This window comes from Nymphalis io, chromosome 3 (genome assembly GCF_905147045.1).
Source record: "Nymphalis io chromosome 3, ilAglIoxx1.1, whole genome shotgun sequence".
In the NCBI taxonomy this organism is placed as follows: Eukaryota; Metazoa; Arthropoda; class Insecta; order Lepidoptera; family Nymphalidae; genus Nymphalis; species Nymphalis io.
The window spans coordinates 2,036,474-2,054,015 of record NC_065890.1 but is presented as its reverse complement, the minus strand read 5'-3'; the positions used below and the strand labels follow the sequence as shown (position 1 = coordinate 2,054,015).

The 17,542-nt window shown below is 35.7% G+C and overlaps 1 protein-coding gene across 1 annotated transcript; it reads right to left on the bottom strand.

Annotated features, from left to right (window-relative positions):
* Positions 1 to 3,321: 3,321 nt before the first annotated feature.
* LOC126781320 (Krueppel-like factor 10) lies at positions 3,322 to 4,792 on the bottom strand. Its single transcript, XM_050506251.1, has 2 exons — positions 4,594 to 4,792; positions 3,322 to 4,388 (listed from the first exon to the last, which is right to left on the bottom strand). The coding sequence occupies exons 1-2, from the start codon at positions 4,660 to 4,662 to the stop codon at positions 3,477 to 3,479; spliced, it is 981 nt and encodes a 326-aa protein (XP_050362208.1). The 5' UTR covers positions 4,663 to 4,792; the 3' UTR covers positions 3,322 to 3,476.
* Positions 4,793 to 17,542: the final 12,750 nt, after the last annotated feature.

The window sequence follows — 17,542 nt, the reverse complement described above, 5'->3', positions numbered from 1 at the left end:
TTTGATACTTGTATCCTTCAAATTGTATAATTATTATAGTCAATATCGCATATCACTCTTTGACATTTCACGTTCGTGTTCTGCGGTGTTCGCGTTTGTTCTTAATAGCTCTACATATTAAGTGTTTCTACATCTACGAATGCAAGAATAATGTCAAATGTTGCGTAATAGTTTATAATAATTGAATGAGAAATAGATAATGATCATTAAAATGTAATATTTTTAATGCGTCAACAATATCTTGCATAACGATTTCGCGTTGTACTTGAAATATTATGTCCCTTTGTGTGTTCTGTAATTACATTGAATCAATTATTATTTTCAATGAAATACATAACAAACAATCCCAGAGTTGGTTTATAAATCTTCTATTAGTGAAATATAAATATATACTAGCTACTTAGCGCGGTTTTGTATTAAAGGTTATGGTTCTGCCGCTTCTTTATAATATTAGTATGATTAAACCCGGTTACTACATAATATATATTCATATATTATAAATTCAAAAAAACGACTCGTTCTTGCCATGGATAGTAACTTCAGTATCTGTCATTTTCATATGAGGGGACTTATGTTATTATAATCAGAAGATTCCAGGTTCGAATCCTGGCAGGGTCGCCATGAGGGGACTTATGTTATTGAAACGAGTGTATTTGGTAGAAGATGATTTATTAATGACTAATTAGTGCAACGATCTTAATATTTATACGCCATCTGACTTACATACTACTTATTACACTACACATAGATACGTTAATCCGTTTGGCTAAATTATTCATAGCGTTGTGTTCCAGAGGTAAGTAGGAAGTCAATGGCAAGGCTAATTTGATATTTGAGAGCTCCCGTTACGAAGCGGTTACAGTAAAATTATACATATTTGGCTAAGTGGGGCCCTAGGCCGGTGGCTTGTAGGCCTAGGCAATGGTAGCTTCTGAGTAAAGAATTGTAAACAATTCCACTATATGTCTCTTTATTTGTACCATTTACGCCTTTTTTTAATTATGCATATCGTCTGTTCTTTAGGTAGAATGATTCGATAGTCCATTTATTGAGAAAGGTTATAGGAATAAAACATCAGGCTACGAACCCAGGGAGAGAAGCAGTAACGTTAAACACGGTTGAACGTGAGCAGCTAGTCTGTCTTGGGGCAGAATCAGACATACTACCAATAAAAAGAACCACATACAAATATATTGAGCCCCGTTTTCTAGTAATGTATGTTATATGAATATTATTTCCGATTCTTTAAATATTTATTTACATAAGAATTGTTTACATTAAGGCTTTAAATATATACAAATAACAATTAAAATAGTTACTGTTACTGTACAAAACATGACCGCGTTCAATGGCGGCAAAAATGTAAACAGCATTTTCCCTTCAATCGCAATTCTGATCGAATTGCGATTGAAGGGAAAATGCTCTGTTCTATCGCCAGTAGAGGCGATAAGACTAGGTGATGATATTATTAAATATAATACGATCAATATCAGAAGTAAATCAATGTTAGGCTGACTTACTACTTAGTAACTTAGAAGTTTGCAATGTTGCAAAAACAAACGCTATCTATGGCAACGCCTTCTGCTATCAGAGTAATTTTCATTATGACGTTGCTGTCACGCCTCCCTGTCGTGGCCTGCGCGTGGGCAGCCCGTGTTACGATTTAGTGCTAACATGAAACAATAATATTTTGATCATAATTTCAAAGGTTTCTTTTCAATATTAATTAATATACTTACTCAAAATATTATTCATATCAATTGATGCTGTCTGTTTTCTGCGTGCGTCTTCGCCCACGTTATAAATGATTGTTTTTCTCTAATTTTAAATTATTTTTTAAACGAATATAAGTTTAATTGTATATGGTTTATTTATATCTACAATCTTTAAATTAAATATTTATATAGAAATCATGAAAATAGTTGTTAGTAATACATAAATTGATCTTAATATACAGTCATAATATTGTTTTTCTTAACTATAGTGTTTCCATTCCATTCCAGTGTTACGATTAAAAATCTCTTATACAAGAAATTTTTACAATTCTTAGTATGATTTCTTAATTTTTTAATTCGCACAACAAATTCGAAATCCAAAATTCAAATGATTTAATGTTAGTGCAACTTAATAGATATAATAATCCATATAAAGCTTTATATATGTAACGCCTGAAATTGTGCTTACCATAAAATTAAACTTCCGATAATGTATGTAATTTTTGTTTTATTTAACGACACAGTTTCAAAGAAAACTTCATTAAACTCTGAATTATTGTTTATATTATATATATTAATTAATATAAACACAAAAGAAGATATTGGAACACATATATAATATAATATATGTATAATATAAGTTGAATGATTGTAACGTACTTATATAGTAGACCTAGTGGTTCCGCGACTGAATTTTGGCATAACGCGTTATCGCTATCACGTGACCAAATGGTGGCGGTGACACTCAGAAAACGAGTGATCGGATACGGTGAATACTAGTTAAATACTTTGTTTGTAGCTGTTCATACATTTATATAAAAAATCTTCACATTCGCGGTAAAAATAAGCTTATTTTGTGTAATTATTGTGCAATATACGAATATTCGTAAGCATTTTTGCATATTTAAGCGTCAAGTTTGATGTTTTTTCATTCTATTTATAACTATTTGAAATAATTTATTAAAGGTTTTAATTGCTCTGATTAGAAATTGTTATTGAGTTCAATAACTGTTTTTAATGTATGAATTCCGTTTAAGAAGTGTTGCGGAAATAGATAACAGATTTACGATCGACTTGTAAGGTTGAATTTGTGATATAAATTTAAAATTCTACATTTTCTCAAGAATTTAGCAATGAGTACGATAAATATGCACATTGCAAAATATGAATATAATTTAAAATCAATGTAATTAACAAATCAACCATTTAACCAAATACATATTGCAACATAAATTAATTCAAACTATTTATTCGTAGAAAATTCAAATTGATGAATTAAAGATTTTTTAATTTTTTTTTAAACTTTGATAAGCGTTTCGTATTTTCTTGATATTTAATTGTAAGATATCGCCATGCGATAAGAGGAGTCACAAGTCGTTATCAGTTTGCGACTCGGAGGCGCGCGCGGTACGTCGCCAGTCGCTTGCCGGCCTTCTGTGCTGGGCTTTCGTGGTCGAACTGTTACCGACCACCACGCCGCTCTTGGATTTTGGCAACCAGATTTTACTAGGATATTCTAAGGTTATATATTGGATTGTAAGTGAATCTGTGCAATCGTGATAGTTAAACAGTGTCGTGTAAGTGACGTGAAAACAAACAACATATATATATATCAATCTTTTATATTCTTTGAAGCTTACCATCATCTAATAATAATATAGACTTACAACTAGTAACTACTTAAGTAGTCAGATAGGACAGTCTTAATTGAGTACTAAAACTAGGTAACGATCATGAGATCTGAATCACAGTCGGTAGCGCTCACTGCACTACGGTGGGGTTGTGGACCGGAATAGTCAGGGGAGGCGAGGGCAGGAGGCGGAGTACGGGCGCGGGAGGGGCTCGCTCTTTGGCATGCCTCTTGACGTGCTTCGCGAGGTGATCGGAGCGCATAAATCGGCGGTTACAGACTCTGCAGCCAAACTTCTTCTCGCCAGTATGTGTCCGCTTATGCCGAGAGAGCTCGTCGGAGCGGGAGAACCGTCGCTCGCAGCCCGGCCAAGCGCATCTAAAGGGACGCTCGCCTGTGTGTGTGCGGGCGTGCGCTTTTAGATGTGATGACTTGAAGTAGTTTTTTCCGCAGCCAGGGTAAGTGCATTCATATAGACGGCGTCTCGCGGCCGGCGCGGGTGCGACCAACCACAGTGCCGTAGTCGGAAGTAGAGCACCAGGTACTATTACGGCAGGGGCTGGTCTGGGGGCTAGTGGAACCCAGCCAGGCGTCGACGCCACTTGAGGCACTCTGTGTTCGTCTTGTTTAGGTTGGCATTCTGGGTGCGGTGATGGGACTCGTGCCTCTTCCACTTTAGCTTTAGGACTGGGTGGGGCAGGCGGCGGTGTCTGAGCCTGGCTAGCTATATATTTGACTTGTGAGTAGCTGTGGCCTCGGTTCATTTTGAATTTTAGGGTCTTCAGGATGTTCATATTTGACGGTGGCATCGGTAGAGGCTCAGGGCTGCAGGTACCATCTTTGTGTGCTCGCATGATGACGGAGGGCCGAGGACAGGGATCGGGCGGAGGCGTGGTGAGTAATAGCCTCGCTAGCTCACACCGAGATCGCTTGCTGTATTCATCTTCGCCTTCAGAGTCCGAGGGCTGGGGTGTGACCAGCCCAGTCGGAGGCGACGCTTCTCGTGCGCGCTTTACTGCAGCTTTCTTCAGAGGTAACTCGACCTGTGAGACAAAGACAGACATACATAAATGATTGCTCACTAGTCCGGAGCACGCGCACGCTGCGTGATCGCGCGCCGCACTCCTGCCATACTTTCGATTGCACAAGATACGGTTTTATTCTACAAGGTTTCGATTTTATTTATTATTTAAAAAAAAAAAACAAAACAAAAGTTTCGGTTAACAACAAAACAATGTCAACACTCACTTTTATGTCCATCAACGGCGGCGTTGAAGGCGGGGAGAGGGGTCCGCAAACATCTAGTATAGTAGACATTCTGACTAAGATATCATTCAACGGTGAGAAACTTTCTTTTTAATTCACAGAACTCGCGGGCTTGGACCGCTAGTACTTCCAAGAGAGCCGTGTATTTTCGTCGGCGATCCGCAGACGAATAAACCGCTTCGCGAGCGCTCGAGGTACGAGGCACGAACCGTCGCGGGGAGCGGGCGGCGGGCGACCAATAGGAAAGGACGGCGCGGCACGGCCGGCCAATAGGAGCGGGGTGATCACGCAGCGAACGCGTGCCGGCGCGTGGTGTTCACGTGCACGTCGAGTGACGGGTAGCGAGGTCGTGGCGTGACGTCACCGGCGCGCCCCCGCATGACGTCGTGCGAGGGGCGCGAGCGCGACAAGGTCGCCGCAGCTATACACAGTGCAGCGCGTCGTAGTCGACGCCTGCGGCCGCGCGGCCGGACCGTCATGAGTCTACGGCTTGCACCTCTTCTTCAATTTTGGCAGGTGTCAACGACCTCCGCGACGTTTTCGAGAGAAAATGTAGCACGGAATCGAAGAAAGCAAACAAAACACTTCGTAGTAGGTGTAATATACTCGTTATCGGTATTCGAAACGTAAATGTGAATATTCTAGATAGTAAACACGACTATCAGGGAAACTGTAATCAGATATGCGTGCTGAGTTTGACAGTTGTTTGGATTCGCACTGACTCTGTCGAGATATCAATGAGCGATGTTTACTTTTGTTTTAACTTACAAGTAAATACAAATTAAAAATATATATATAAGTATGTTAAAATGATAAAATTATCGTTAGTAAATTATTGAATTGCAAAATTGAGTCTTAGTAGCTAAAACATAAGGGAGTGAGTACGTAGAATTTATAATTCCCACGATCTATCTTATCAAGAGGTCGGGGGCTTGATAACGTGTTAAAGATGATGATGAATACGCTGATTGTGTAAAAAAACACACGTATTTACAAATTTCTCATCGTCCTTCGGTTAAACAAAAACTCCTATAAATTCATACTTAATTTGATTATTTATTTTGTATTTTTAAACTTTTATGAATATTTAATAAAACTACAAGTAATTCTCACTTCCTATACTTTACAATACAATAATATACAAAATATATACAAGTTGGCTATTGTTGTGTTTGTCACGGCTTTTCCTCAATGTTGACTTACGAGACCAACGCCGTGACGTCATGAGCCGCGTCGTGAAAGTAACACGCGCCCACCGAGTGATCCGATGGAGTAAGTTATGACCGCACACATTTTTTTTCATATATTTATGACTATTATTGTAAGCGGTTGGATGTTGGCAACCGAGATGAGTGACGTCACGCTCCGAGTCACAACGGAAAAATCTAACACGCGGTCTTGCCGTGTTCGCTAGAAGACGCGGAGCGGTTGGTCTAATTTTTATATATACCTGGTGCAAAGTGGTCACCAGCTCATATATATCAACACTAAGAAATATCAACTATTACCTTGCGACAGAAAACATTGTACGTAAGAAGCCTTATAAAATAGTGGCTCACACTATGGACGTATATTTATACAAGATGAGCTTTCCATTACGTTGATGGAAATATTATTTTTATATTATTTGTATAAATAAATAGGTATAGCCTGTACATTCCAATGGCATTCCAGATTTTATATAGTTATACAAGTAAGTGAATTGACATGATATTTATCTAACATAAAGTCGTAAAATACTTAAATATATATATATATATATATATATATATATATATATATATATATATATATATATATATATATGTATATATATATAATAAATGGAATAGTGTTGTACTATATAAAAATATATATTAATCAAGGATTGATTGTAGTGCAAAATATATATACAAATCACACGGAATTGTCAATCTGGTTGTTTATCTACTTACTAGCTAATTGTCGATTTGCGTTAAATCCGTTCTTAGTGAGCGTCTACATCGGGTAAGGAGTAACTGTGACAAATATTACGTGATATTCTACCGCAAAACAGCAGTACTTGGTATTGCTGTGTTCCGGTTTGAAGGGTGAGTGAGCCAGTGTAATTACAAGCGCAAAGGATATAGCATCTTAGTTCCCAAGGTTGGTGGCGCATTGGCTATGTAAGCGATTTGGCGTTTGGTGACCACTTACGATCAGGTGGCCCATATGCTCGTCCGCCGTCCTATTCTATAAAAAAAAAAATTAAGACAATAGGCGGGCGGATAGAGTACTAGATTTTGGGATGAGTGGTATTTCACACAACTATAAATAGATGGCATTGCTATAATGTTGAACCCCATTTTGTTCAATGTATTTGATGTTGTAAACGAGAAGTGGCGAGATGTCTTAAACTGTTAACTAGCTAAAAACGAAAGTAAATACAATCACAAACTAATCTACGCATATATATAATAAAAACATCATAAGCTTTAATGTTATTTATGTAGATATAATTAAAACCAAACGCTTATCACATACACTACACGGCAGCCCGTGCACGGGTGTGTGTAATCGTAAGCGTGTGTTTTGTTATGGTTGTAAGTGACGCGGCCGACCGTCAGACCGTCAGCGATTGGTGAATCACCAGCCGCTAGCATGTTGTGATTGTTTTCTAATGAAATTGTCAAATCAAATACAAACTTACAACCATTATTACCAGATTGCACAGGGTTAGTAAGTCTTTTATGGGACAATGTACACGCTTTTACAACAGGATCCCAGAAAACGTTAAAAATATTCAATTGTGTAATTTAAAAGAATCGTTAAGGAACGCTTGTGTGCTAAAGGATATTACACATCCGATGACGTTTTAAATGATTGCACACCCTGAGAATGAAACGATCGCCTCCAGGTTATCTCAAATTAAAAAAAAAGGTATATATAATTTGGCTAGTGTTGTATATGTATTGCACTTCTTGTAAAGAAATGAGATAAAAAAAAACCCGCTGACTTTCTTTCGCCGGTTCTTCTCAGGTCTGGGTTGTTTATTTCCGAACCGGTGGAAGATTTATGACAATCAATAAGCAAGTGTAACGGTTCTATATTGAATAAAGATTTTGATATTGACTTGACTTGCATAATCCGATGTCACTTAGTTCTAACATGGTTTGATGGAAATTAATATGCATGAACTAACAATAAAAAATTAAGAGGGAACTGATTCCGAAAGGTCATAACTCATAATTGTGATTTTGTGTAAATTTGAATAAGTGTAATTAAAAATAGTAATAGCCTGTTTATGTTCCAATGTTGGGCTACAGAATTCCTTTGGAGCAGAGGCTTTGGAGCTTATTTCACCATTCTACTCTATACTAGCGGGTTGGTGGATTGGACTCCTCGTTAAGACGGAAAGGGTACTGCTGGTTTTTTAGTGGGTATTCCGATGTTCGGGGCGCACTCGGCGCCTTGGACACAGGCGAGCCCCACATACCCCCCACTGTTCCTATGGGGGACGCGCGTAACGCGTTTTTCCAGCAAAAAAAAAAAGGATTGGTGGACACATGTGGCAGATTTTTATCCGACTTACCCACGTTTTCCAATATATTTTCCTTCACCGCCGAAAATTCAAAGGTGCTTGCCCGGGCTTGAACCCGCAATACGTACGTTTAGTTTTCAGGTTAAATTATTGAAAGGAATCTAGAAAGGATTTTATATTGAGTTATGTTTGTACATAGTTACCTATTAGTAAGTGCTTATATTATTTTAGTTCCGACTACAGGACAGTGTCCATTTTTATATGATCTGAGAATTTTTGGTAGATACCTAAAAAAACAAAACAAAATATTAAATATATATATTTTTTAATTTAAATATTTGGCAGTAAACAGGTACATAGGCCTCTTTCTAGGTGCACCAAAGCTCCCGGTTCTCCGTCTTTCGCGTCCAGTTGGGTCGCGCCACCTTCATCAGGTGAATCTTGAAGTCGCCTGGACCCTCAATTTTCGTCTCCGACTAGGTCAGCTTCATCTTCAGACGTGTCTTAAAATATTAATTCATTTTACAGTATAGTTTTTGCGTGGAACTAGAAACAACAAAGAAACAAAACATTTACAGTTACCTTTATAAAATATTATTATGATAATTATATGAACTTAGATATGTACTAGGTAGGATGATGTGGAATAAGGATAGGCCTATAGGATAAATCGAGTAAATAAAGAAACCGTAAATACTTGATGTATATCGTACTATGGACCTTGTTTAAAATTATATTTTAAGTCACGTAGGTATGTCATGATGTAATTTTTTGTTGTTTATACTTGAAGTACATAAGCATTACATCAGACAATAATTTTGTCATAACTGTATGGATGTATGTTGAAATATGAAATGTTATTTTGAAGTTACTAGTGACATCTATAAACAATCTTTAATAACACTGTTTGAGGAGGGCGGTACATTACATAAAAAAAGTAGTGTATTAAAAAAACGTTATTGACGAATATCAAAAAATAATAAGTCAGAAAAATGTTTTATTTTATTATCTTAACAATTACTCTTGTACATTTTGTTAAAATAATTATAAAATATTTTGTACATTACTTGTGTGATAGCGCCATCTAGTGATAATTAGATAAACTACGTAGTGTCTGGACAAATCAAAATGACATATTGTGTTGTTAAGTAAGTTAATCAATTTGCTGTATAGATGGCGGCGAGGTATGCTCTTATCATGGACTTATTGCAATAATGCAATTAATCTAAGCTGTGATAATTAGTATGCTTTAGATCAGCGCTTCTAATGTTTGCATGTTAGCTTTATTTTATCAAAAAACTTAGAAATTTGTATAGATTCATCATAATTATAATATTACCTATTTATTTAGAATCTTTATCCACCATAATATGGAATTATACATTTTTTAATACTTAATTAGAACGTGCCATTATTGAAGGACTGAAACTCCAATAATTAATTATCAATCTCCTAAAAGTAGGTGTTTATTTGGAATCAATCAATAGCAAAATCTATTTAATTTATTAGCATTAACATATTACCTATCAAAATTATTTATAAGTACTACTGAAGTAAAGAAAAGAAAAAATTTTGACTTCCGACTTCGGTAGAAATCGTAAATATTCTACTACAGAAACATAGATGGCGTTAGTAGATTTATTATTTCATAATTATTTCATATAAATGGAGATAAGATTAGAAATAATAACTTTAGATTATACAATAAATTATGTAATATGGGATTATTTATAACTAATTACAATAATATTGGATGTAAAATTTGTTATATAGCGTTGTTAATTAACGTTACAGATAATCAACGACTTGCTCTTAGATAACTACAACATGTGTAAATATATTTTTCATTTCTATGTTATGTTTATTGGGACTTATTGATAGCTTTTATGTGAAAAAATTATTATAATTATAGATGATTTTTCATAGTTTGTCACCGGTTCTTCTCGGTAAAATCTACACTCCGAACCGGTAATTATATTTTCTCGTAGGAGTAATTATTTGTCGTACTTGAATATAGTTAGATTTTTTGATAATCTAGTCTTTGACGGTCTGGGTTTTGTATACCGTAACAGCCTGTGAATGTCCCACTGCTGGGCTAAAGGCCTCCTCTCCTCTTTTTGAGGAGAAGGTTTGGAGCTTATTCCACCACGCTGCTCCAATGCGGGTTGGTAGAATTCACATGTGGCAGAATTTCAGTGAAATTAGACACATGCAGGTTTCCTCACGATGTTTTCCTTCACCGTAAAGCACGAGATGAATTATAATCACAAATTAAGCACATGAAAATTCAGTGGTGCTTGCCCGGGCTTGAACCCACGATCATCGGTTAAGATTCACGCGTTCTTACCACAGGGCCATCTCGGCTTCCTTTTGTATAACTCACTAAAAAACCAAAGGCCTACTCCTTCTTTTCGAAGTCCACCACGGGATCGCTTGCGCTACTAATGGGACGTGACGTCCCCACAGCTGGCCCACCTATGCGGGCCTCCAGCCTAGTGGAGTTCAAGGTATAGAAAATTAAGGTGGGGGAAAAGGTGCACTAGGGGCAAATCACCGACGCCTTCTCCCGGGTCTTCTTCGGCAGAGCGGGTCAGCGGAGACACCTTCTTCCCGCTCCCGCTCCGCGGCCTTCTTCTGCTACATGACACTCTCGAAGCAGAAGATGGTGTGGGTAGCCTACTAATTGATTTTTTAAGCGTTTTGCCATATCTTATAAATATGTAGGTAAGTACCTACTTTGATTGTTTTTAGAAAAAAAAAATCCGTTGAATCATACGAAGAAAGTACTAAAATATCTTTTATTTTTATTTTCTAAATGTTGTTTTATTTACGTTAGAATTAAGAAAAATTGTAGAAAGAAAAGAAAAAAATGTTCAATATGTATATGCATAAATATAACTTCAATACAAAAGATTAATGACCCAAAACAAAAAAAAAACACATACGAAAAGAAAATATCAAATCATAACTGACAAGGTCTTATTGCTGGGACCGCTATTGCTACGAGCTACTGCATTTTTATAAAAAAGTAAAATATTATTTTCGAAGATATTTGAAAAGTCATAAAGATTTGTTTCTACAGAGCCGGGTTCGATTCCCACACAGGAGAAATTTGTGTGTATAAACATGTCTGTTTGTCCTGAGCTGGGTGTAATTATTTTTATAAGGATGTATTTACAAAAGAAAAGTAATATATGAACTATATCAGTTGTCTGGTTTCCATAGTACAAGCTCTGCTTAGTTTGGGATCAGATGGGCGTGTGTGAATAATATCCCAGGATATTATTATGTATTATTATTATTACACAGCCGGACTTAAAGATCTAAAGCCTAATTGACATTTTAGCCCCCCCATTACAAAGCGGTTAGAGTGAAATTACTTTATTTTTGGTAAGATGGACTTATCGGCTGACGGGGCCTTTAGGCCGTTGCCTTATAGGTTTTGGTTGTTATAAGCGTGACTTGATTGTCAGTCAACAAATGGACCATCTGAAGAATTAAACTATAAACTGCAGACTTGGAAGGGAATACTTACATAGGTAACGTAGATCAGCGGTGTACTGTATTAAAGTCAAATGAAACTGTTAGGATATCGTTCACTTAATTTATCACTTTACATAATTCCAAAGTTTGGAAATGATATATAAATAAGTATAAGTATAGTAATATGTAGGTAAGTCGACAATTTATGATACCGTTGAGTATTATTGATGGGCTCTTCTCAAATCAGAAGCTTTTTATCCCAACCGACTAAAAAAAATATTACGTGTTCTGGAGTTGAGACCGCGTCTTGGCGAGAGTAGCGTAGGACGGCTAGCCAGGTAAAGTGACGATATACGCGACGTGGCTGGCAGCGAGTAGCTGAAGATCGAACTTAGTGGCGCGCCATTGGAGATACATATGTCAAGCTATGGACGAGAACGGGGTGATGATAATGATGATTAACATAATAATATTATTTTGACAAAATATGCCCATGATTGTATATCTGATAGGCTCTCTAACTGCGCAGATATATGAGCGATCAGGTGTTATCTCTATTCTTTCACTATCATAATCCGATGGGATAGCAAATCCAATACGACCTGACCGGATTTTCATGTGCCGGGCCAAGATTTTAATAGGAGTGTAAACACTGCGAACTTGGAAACTCCAGATTTTTTGACTTATTCAATAAATAATAAGTCAAAAAATCAATTCAAATATTGAAATATTAAAAATCAATTCAATATAAAAAACAATTAGACAGATATTATGAATCCTGTTAATGATATATCATGGTGATCAAAGATATCAACTGCACATTTTATTAACTATTTAAAGGACCATGGTGATTTTTGTATAGACCGCGTTCCCATGCTCCAACGTATATATGTCAATATATTTTATAGGATACAAAAAACAATTTATGGTGTTTATTTGCTCAAAATTTTTTTTAATACATTTATATTTATACAAAATATAATATATTCGTTGCTACATAATGATTTATTCTATACATAAGCATGATTCTTGAATTGAAAAATAATTAAGTGACATTAATGCTTAACTTAATATATATGTGATACATTTATAATGATTATAGTATAAATAATTACATGAAGCCATCCATTAAATATTATCAAGCATTTGTGTTGGTGTTTTGCAAGCGCTTTAGTATGCGATGATATTAGCGTTTTTTTATTTATAGAATAGGAAAGCGGACGAGCATATGGGCCACCTGATGGTAAGCGGTCACCAACGCCCTTAGATATTGTCATTCTAAGAAATGTCAACCATCGCCTACATAGCCAATGCGCCACCAATCTTGGGAATTAAGATGTTATATCCCTTGTACCTGTAATAACACTGGCTCACTCACCCTTCAAACCGGAACCCAACAATATCAAGTACTGCTGTTTTGCGGTAGAGTATCTGATGAGTGGGTCGTTCCTACCCAGACGAGCTTGCACAAAGTCCACCAGTAAAATAAGCTCTTGTAAGCTTATTACTATATTTATTGAGTGATGTTACTCGAAGATGTTAGTCGCTACAGAATTAACTATATCGACTGCCCTCAAATTCTTGAAGGAATAAATTTCGATGTGCCTAGGAAAGTATGTCCACGTTATCCAATAAGTGTATTTTACATTAGACCGTCTAAAATAAGCTCTTGTAAGATTAGGTAAAATTTATAATAAATACTCAATGTCACTAACATATTTGAGGACTCCATTAATAAATACAAAAAAAAAATATTCTGGAGTTACTATTAGAATCTTAATTACAAAAAAACATGTGTTGTAAGCATGTTGGCTTAAGAAATTAATGAAAAAATGTATTTAAAGTTATTATTATTCATCATCATATTCAGCCCACATTAATCCACTGCTGGACATAGATAAAGGCAATATTGGTTGCCATATATTCTTTTTAAAATACCCTATATTAAATTAAATGTATATGTAAAAAATCAAATAAAAAAGATTTATTAATCTTAAAGCATTTATTTAACACACTACGTGTTGCCATAGTATGAAATTGTCTATCTAGAGATTTCCGAAGAATCTTGTTACAAATCTGTTGGAGTGTTTAGAAGTTTCAAAAAAACCCTTAATTTTATTTGTATAACAGTATTAATTCATATTAAAATTACTAAATTATAATTATATATAGTTTAGAAATGTTTGTAGTGTAAAATATAGCGGACCTTTTAGCAAATCACATGGAATCTGTAAAGCTGAGGTTTGTCTCCTTCTTCGATTGGAATAAGGTATAATGAGTCAATTAATACGATGGTAAAACATGGCAGAAATAACGCTAAATAGCGATTTTTCCCAAATAACTTTTGACTTTATTAAGAATTTTATTTTATATAAAAGGGTGCAATAATAGCAAGAAGCTCACCTGTTGGAAAGTGACTCCCATCATCATCCATGGACAACTGCAACACCGGAGGGGTTGCAGGTGAGTTGAAGGCCTTTTAGGAATGATTATGCTATTTTCTTGAAGGTCTCTTTGTCATATTGGTTCGGAAAAGTCGCCGGCGAAAGCTGGTTCTACAGTGGTTGTGCGAGTCAGGAAATGCCTTAAGATTTGCACTGTTGTGGATTACTAGACATCGAGATGGTATGGATGAAATTAAGAATTCTACATACTAATTCATACATAGACTAACAAATAATTGAGTGTTATGACGACAACATGGAGTCGATTTAAACTCTTGGATTTATAGATATAAACTATAAATAATAAAAAAATAGTTTTCATATGGCGTATTTATGGCGAAAAAATCGAGATGGCCCAGTAGTAAGAACGCGTGAATCTTAACCGATGAACGTGGGTTTAAGCCCGGGAAAGCACCTCTGAATTTTCATGTACTTGATTTCTGTTTATAATTCATCTTGTGCTCTTCGGTGAAGGAAAACATCGTGAGGAAACCTGCATGTGTCTAATTTCATCGAAATTCTGCCACCTGTGTATTCCATTGGAGCAGCGTGGTGGAATAAGCTCCAAACCTTCTCCTCAAAAAGAGAGAAGAAGCCTTAGTCCAGCAGTGGGACATTTACAGGCTGTTACTGTACTGTACTGTATGGCGTATTTGTATTTCATGATTTTGTACTATAGATTATTCAGCAAATTAAATGAATGAATTAGTTTGCTATTGTTTACGATTAAGGCGTAAACACTTACAGCCTCACTTATACGGCCTTGCGGATTAGTTAAACACTGATGTCTCTCTTTCTCATTATTGATTTGTAATTCGAAAGAAGAAATACGACATTGTTTCAAATATATTCCGCTAAGCAACGTTTATAAGTAAGGATACATACTAACTGCGATTTGTTGATTAGATTTTGGAGGCGGTTTTGTCTTCACTACTAAACAATAGACACAAGTAAAGTACATAAAAACTCATTGATCCTTGCTGGGGTTTGAATTTGAAATCATCAGTTGAGATTAACATGGGGCCACTGGGTCATTACGGTTCGTGTACAGTGTATAATGGCTTTATTTTATATTTAAATCTAAATCTAGTGTCTCCATTTAGGATGTTTTAATCAAAGTAAAAATACTTACGATAGTGTCACAATTTTACTAAAATATCATCTGAATTCACGAAAATTGAACTTTTTGATCGTTTGTTTCATGTATAAAGGCCCAGGATTTATGCCTAGGCCTTGAGGGCATCAGCCTAGGGTTCCCATCCAGTCAAAAATAATATTATATCTTTATTGTAAGCCGTTTCGGAATATTAGCCTCAAATATCAAAAAGACCTTGGATCTATAAGTCCAGGCCTATGTAGAAACATGAGAAGTTAATATAAATTGTAGCACCAATTAATTTTTGCGAGGTAATTCATAAATAAGGCATATTATTAGGTGCAATATTATATAGGTGTTATAAAAAAGTGGAGTTAGCTATTCGTTGTTTAAAAGTATGATGTATACTTATAGTGCGGTGAAAGAATACCAATTATTGTTTTTCTTGCCGGTTTCTTTCTTTCATCTCGGCCGAATTTTTTTCCCGAAACGATAAGATGAATTCAAAGTACTTGTGAAAGTCTTGACTTAAATGAAAACCATTTTAAGCAGGTTAGTGCTTATAGGCTTTTTTTTAATTGCCGGGAAGGCAAATGACTACTCCTCATGATGGTAAGTGGTAGTAGAGCCCACACGCGACGACGGACAGTACAGTCCGGAGCCTTGCCATTCCGCAAGATGCCTCTTCACTCTTCACTTCATTCATTCTTGTCGTTCTTTGTTTGCGCAAAAATTTAAAAAGCTTTTTAGCCTCCGACCGATTTTGAAAACGATTTCAAAGAATTGCACCAAAAACGTACAAGTCATTTGTGAGATAAGTTGGTAACTTTTAACGAATACAAGATTAAAATATTGCTAAAAGAAAATGCAAAGAGGTTTTTATTACACCTAATTTAACTTGCAATGTATGTTAGTTTGTTTAGGTCAAATATTCTAACCTCTAATTCTACTAACAAATTGTACTTTATCGCAATCGAATCGGAGCGTTATTGTTGCCTTTTACACCTTTTCCTATACTTTAATTTAATTATCGACTATTGGCATAAAAGTAAACAATTAGTTTTGGTTTTGACGTAACGATATATGTTAACATAATATCGGTTCGTTTTGGATTCGATTAAATGAATATAATAAAAGTTGAATGAGAATTGAATCGGGAACGTATCGTAATCGTTATAGATAAGTAGAGTTCGACACCAGAATTAGAACCACTTCTTCTCATCCTGCAGAGTTGAAATTTTAGATGTTTATTTAGTTCCGGTGACATTTTTATGGTAAGTGATCTTATTCTACATGGATTGGCACCAGAAGTACCTACGAACTCTTAAGTATATAGGTAACCTCTTCTTAAGGGTCAATAGCATAGAAAAATAATATATATATATATTTTATTTTTAGTAAAGATTTATTTACAATTTAAATCCATCCATAAAATTTGATAAAGTAATGAACGGAATTGATAGGTTAGTAATCTTAGGTCTTGAATTTGTTAAATTTTCTGGGAGGGCTTTGTTCAAGCTCATCTGGATAGGTACCACCCACTCATCAGATATTCTACCGCAAAACAGCAGTACTTGGTATTGTTGTGACTTGTGTTCCGATTTGAAGGGTGAGTGCGCCTGTGTAATTACAGGCACAAGGGACATAACATCTTAGTTCCCAAGGTTGGTGGCGCATTGGCGATGTAAGCGATGGTTAATATTTCTTATAATGACAAAAAAGTCTCTGGCGTTGGTGATCTCCGATCCGATCGCTCCGGTTATATGAATTATTAAAGTGATGCAGTTCGGTCTGGTTTAATGCCGATTGGTATTAATAAAAAATAACTTGTAGATTAATTTTCACATCCGACAGTTCATGTCTTTTTTTTTTAAATAATTAGGCAGACTAGCAAATGGGCCACCAGATGGTAAGTGGTCACCTATAGACATTGGCACAGTTACAAAAAAGGTATATCGAACACAGATGGCTATCCTCTGTGGTTGTAGTTACATTGGCTCAATCACCCTTCAAACCGAAACACAAAAATACTGTGTATTGCAACTTGACGATAGAATGCGTATTGTGGGTTGTTTCAATCCAGACGGGCTCCACACAAACCCATATCTACACAAACATCAACACAAAGGATCTAAGTGGAAACCAAACCAAAGGCTTATTTCTTTTAAAAATTATTATTATTATATATTGAATCGTAGTAAAGTGCACAATTAAGACTCAATAATAAATTTGTTTTAAAAGCTGATGTGAATTTAAATCCACGCTTCTCAAATTATAACGCCGGCACAGTACTGTACTAAGCTGTTCTGAATGGTTCAGAATTGTCCGCTCATTATCCAACTTCAGGTAAACTTTTAATTCAGAAATAAAATTATTAATTTTTAGTAAATCTTTTTTCTAAAACCTAAG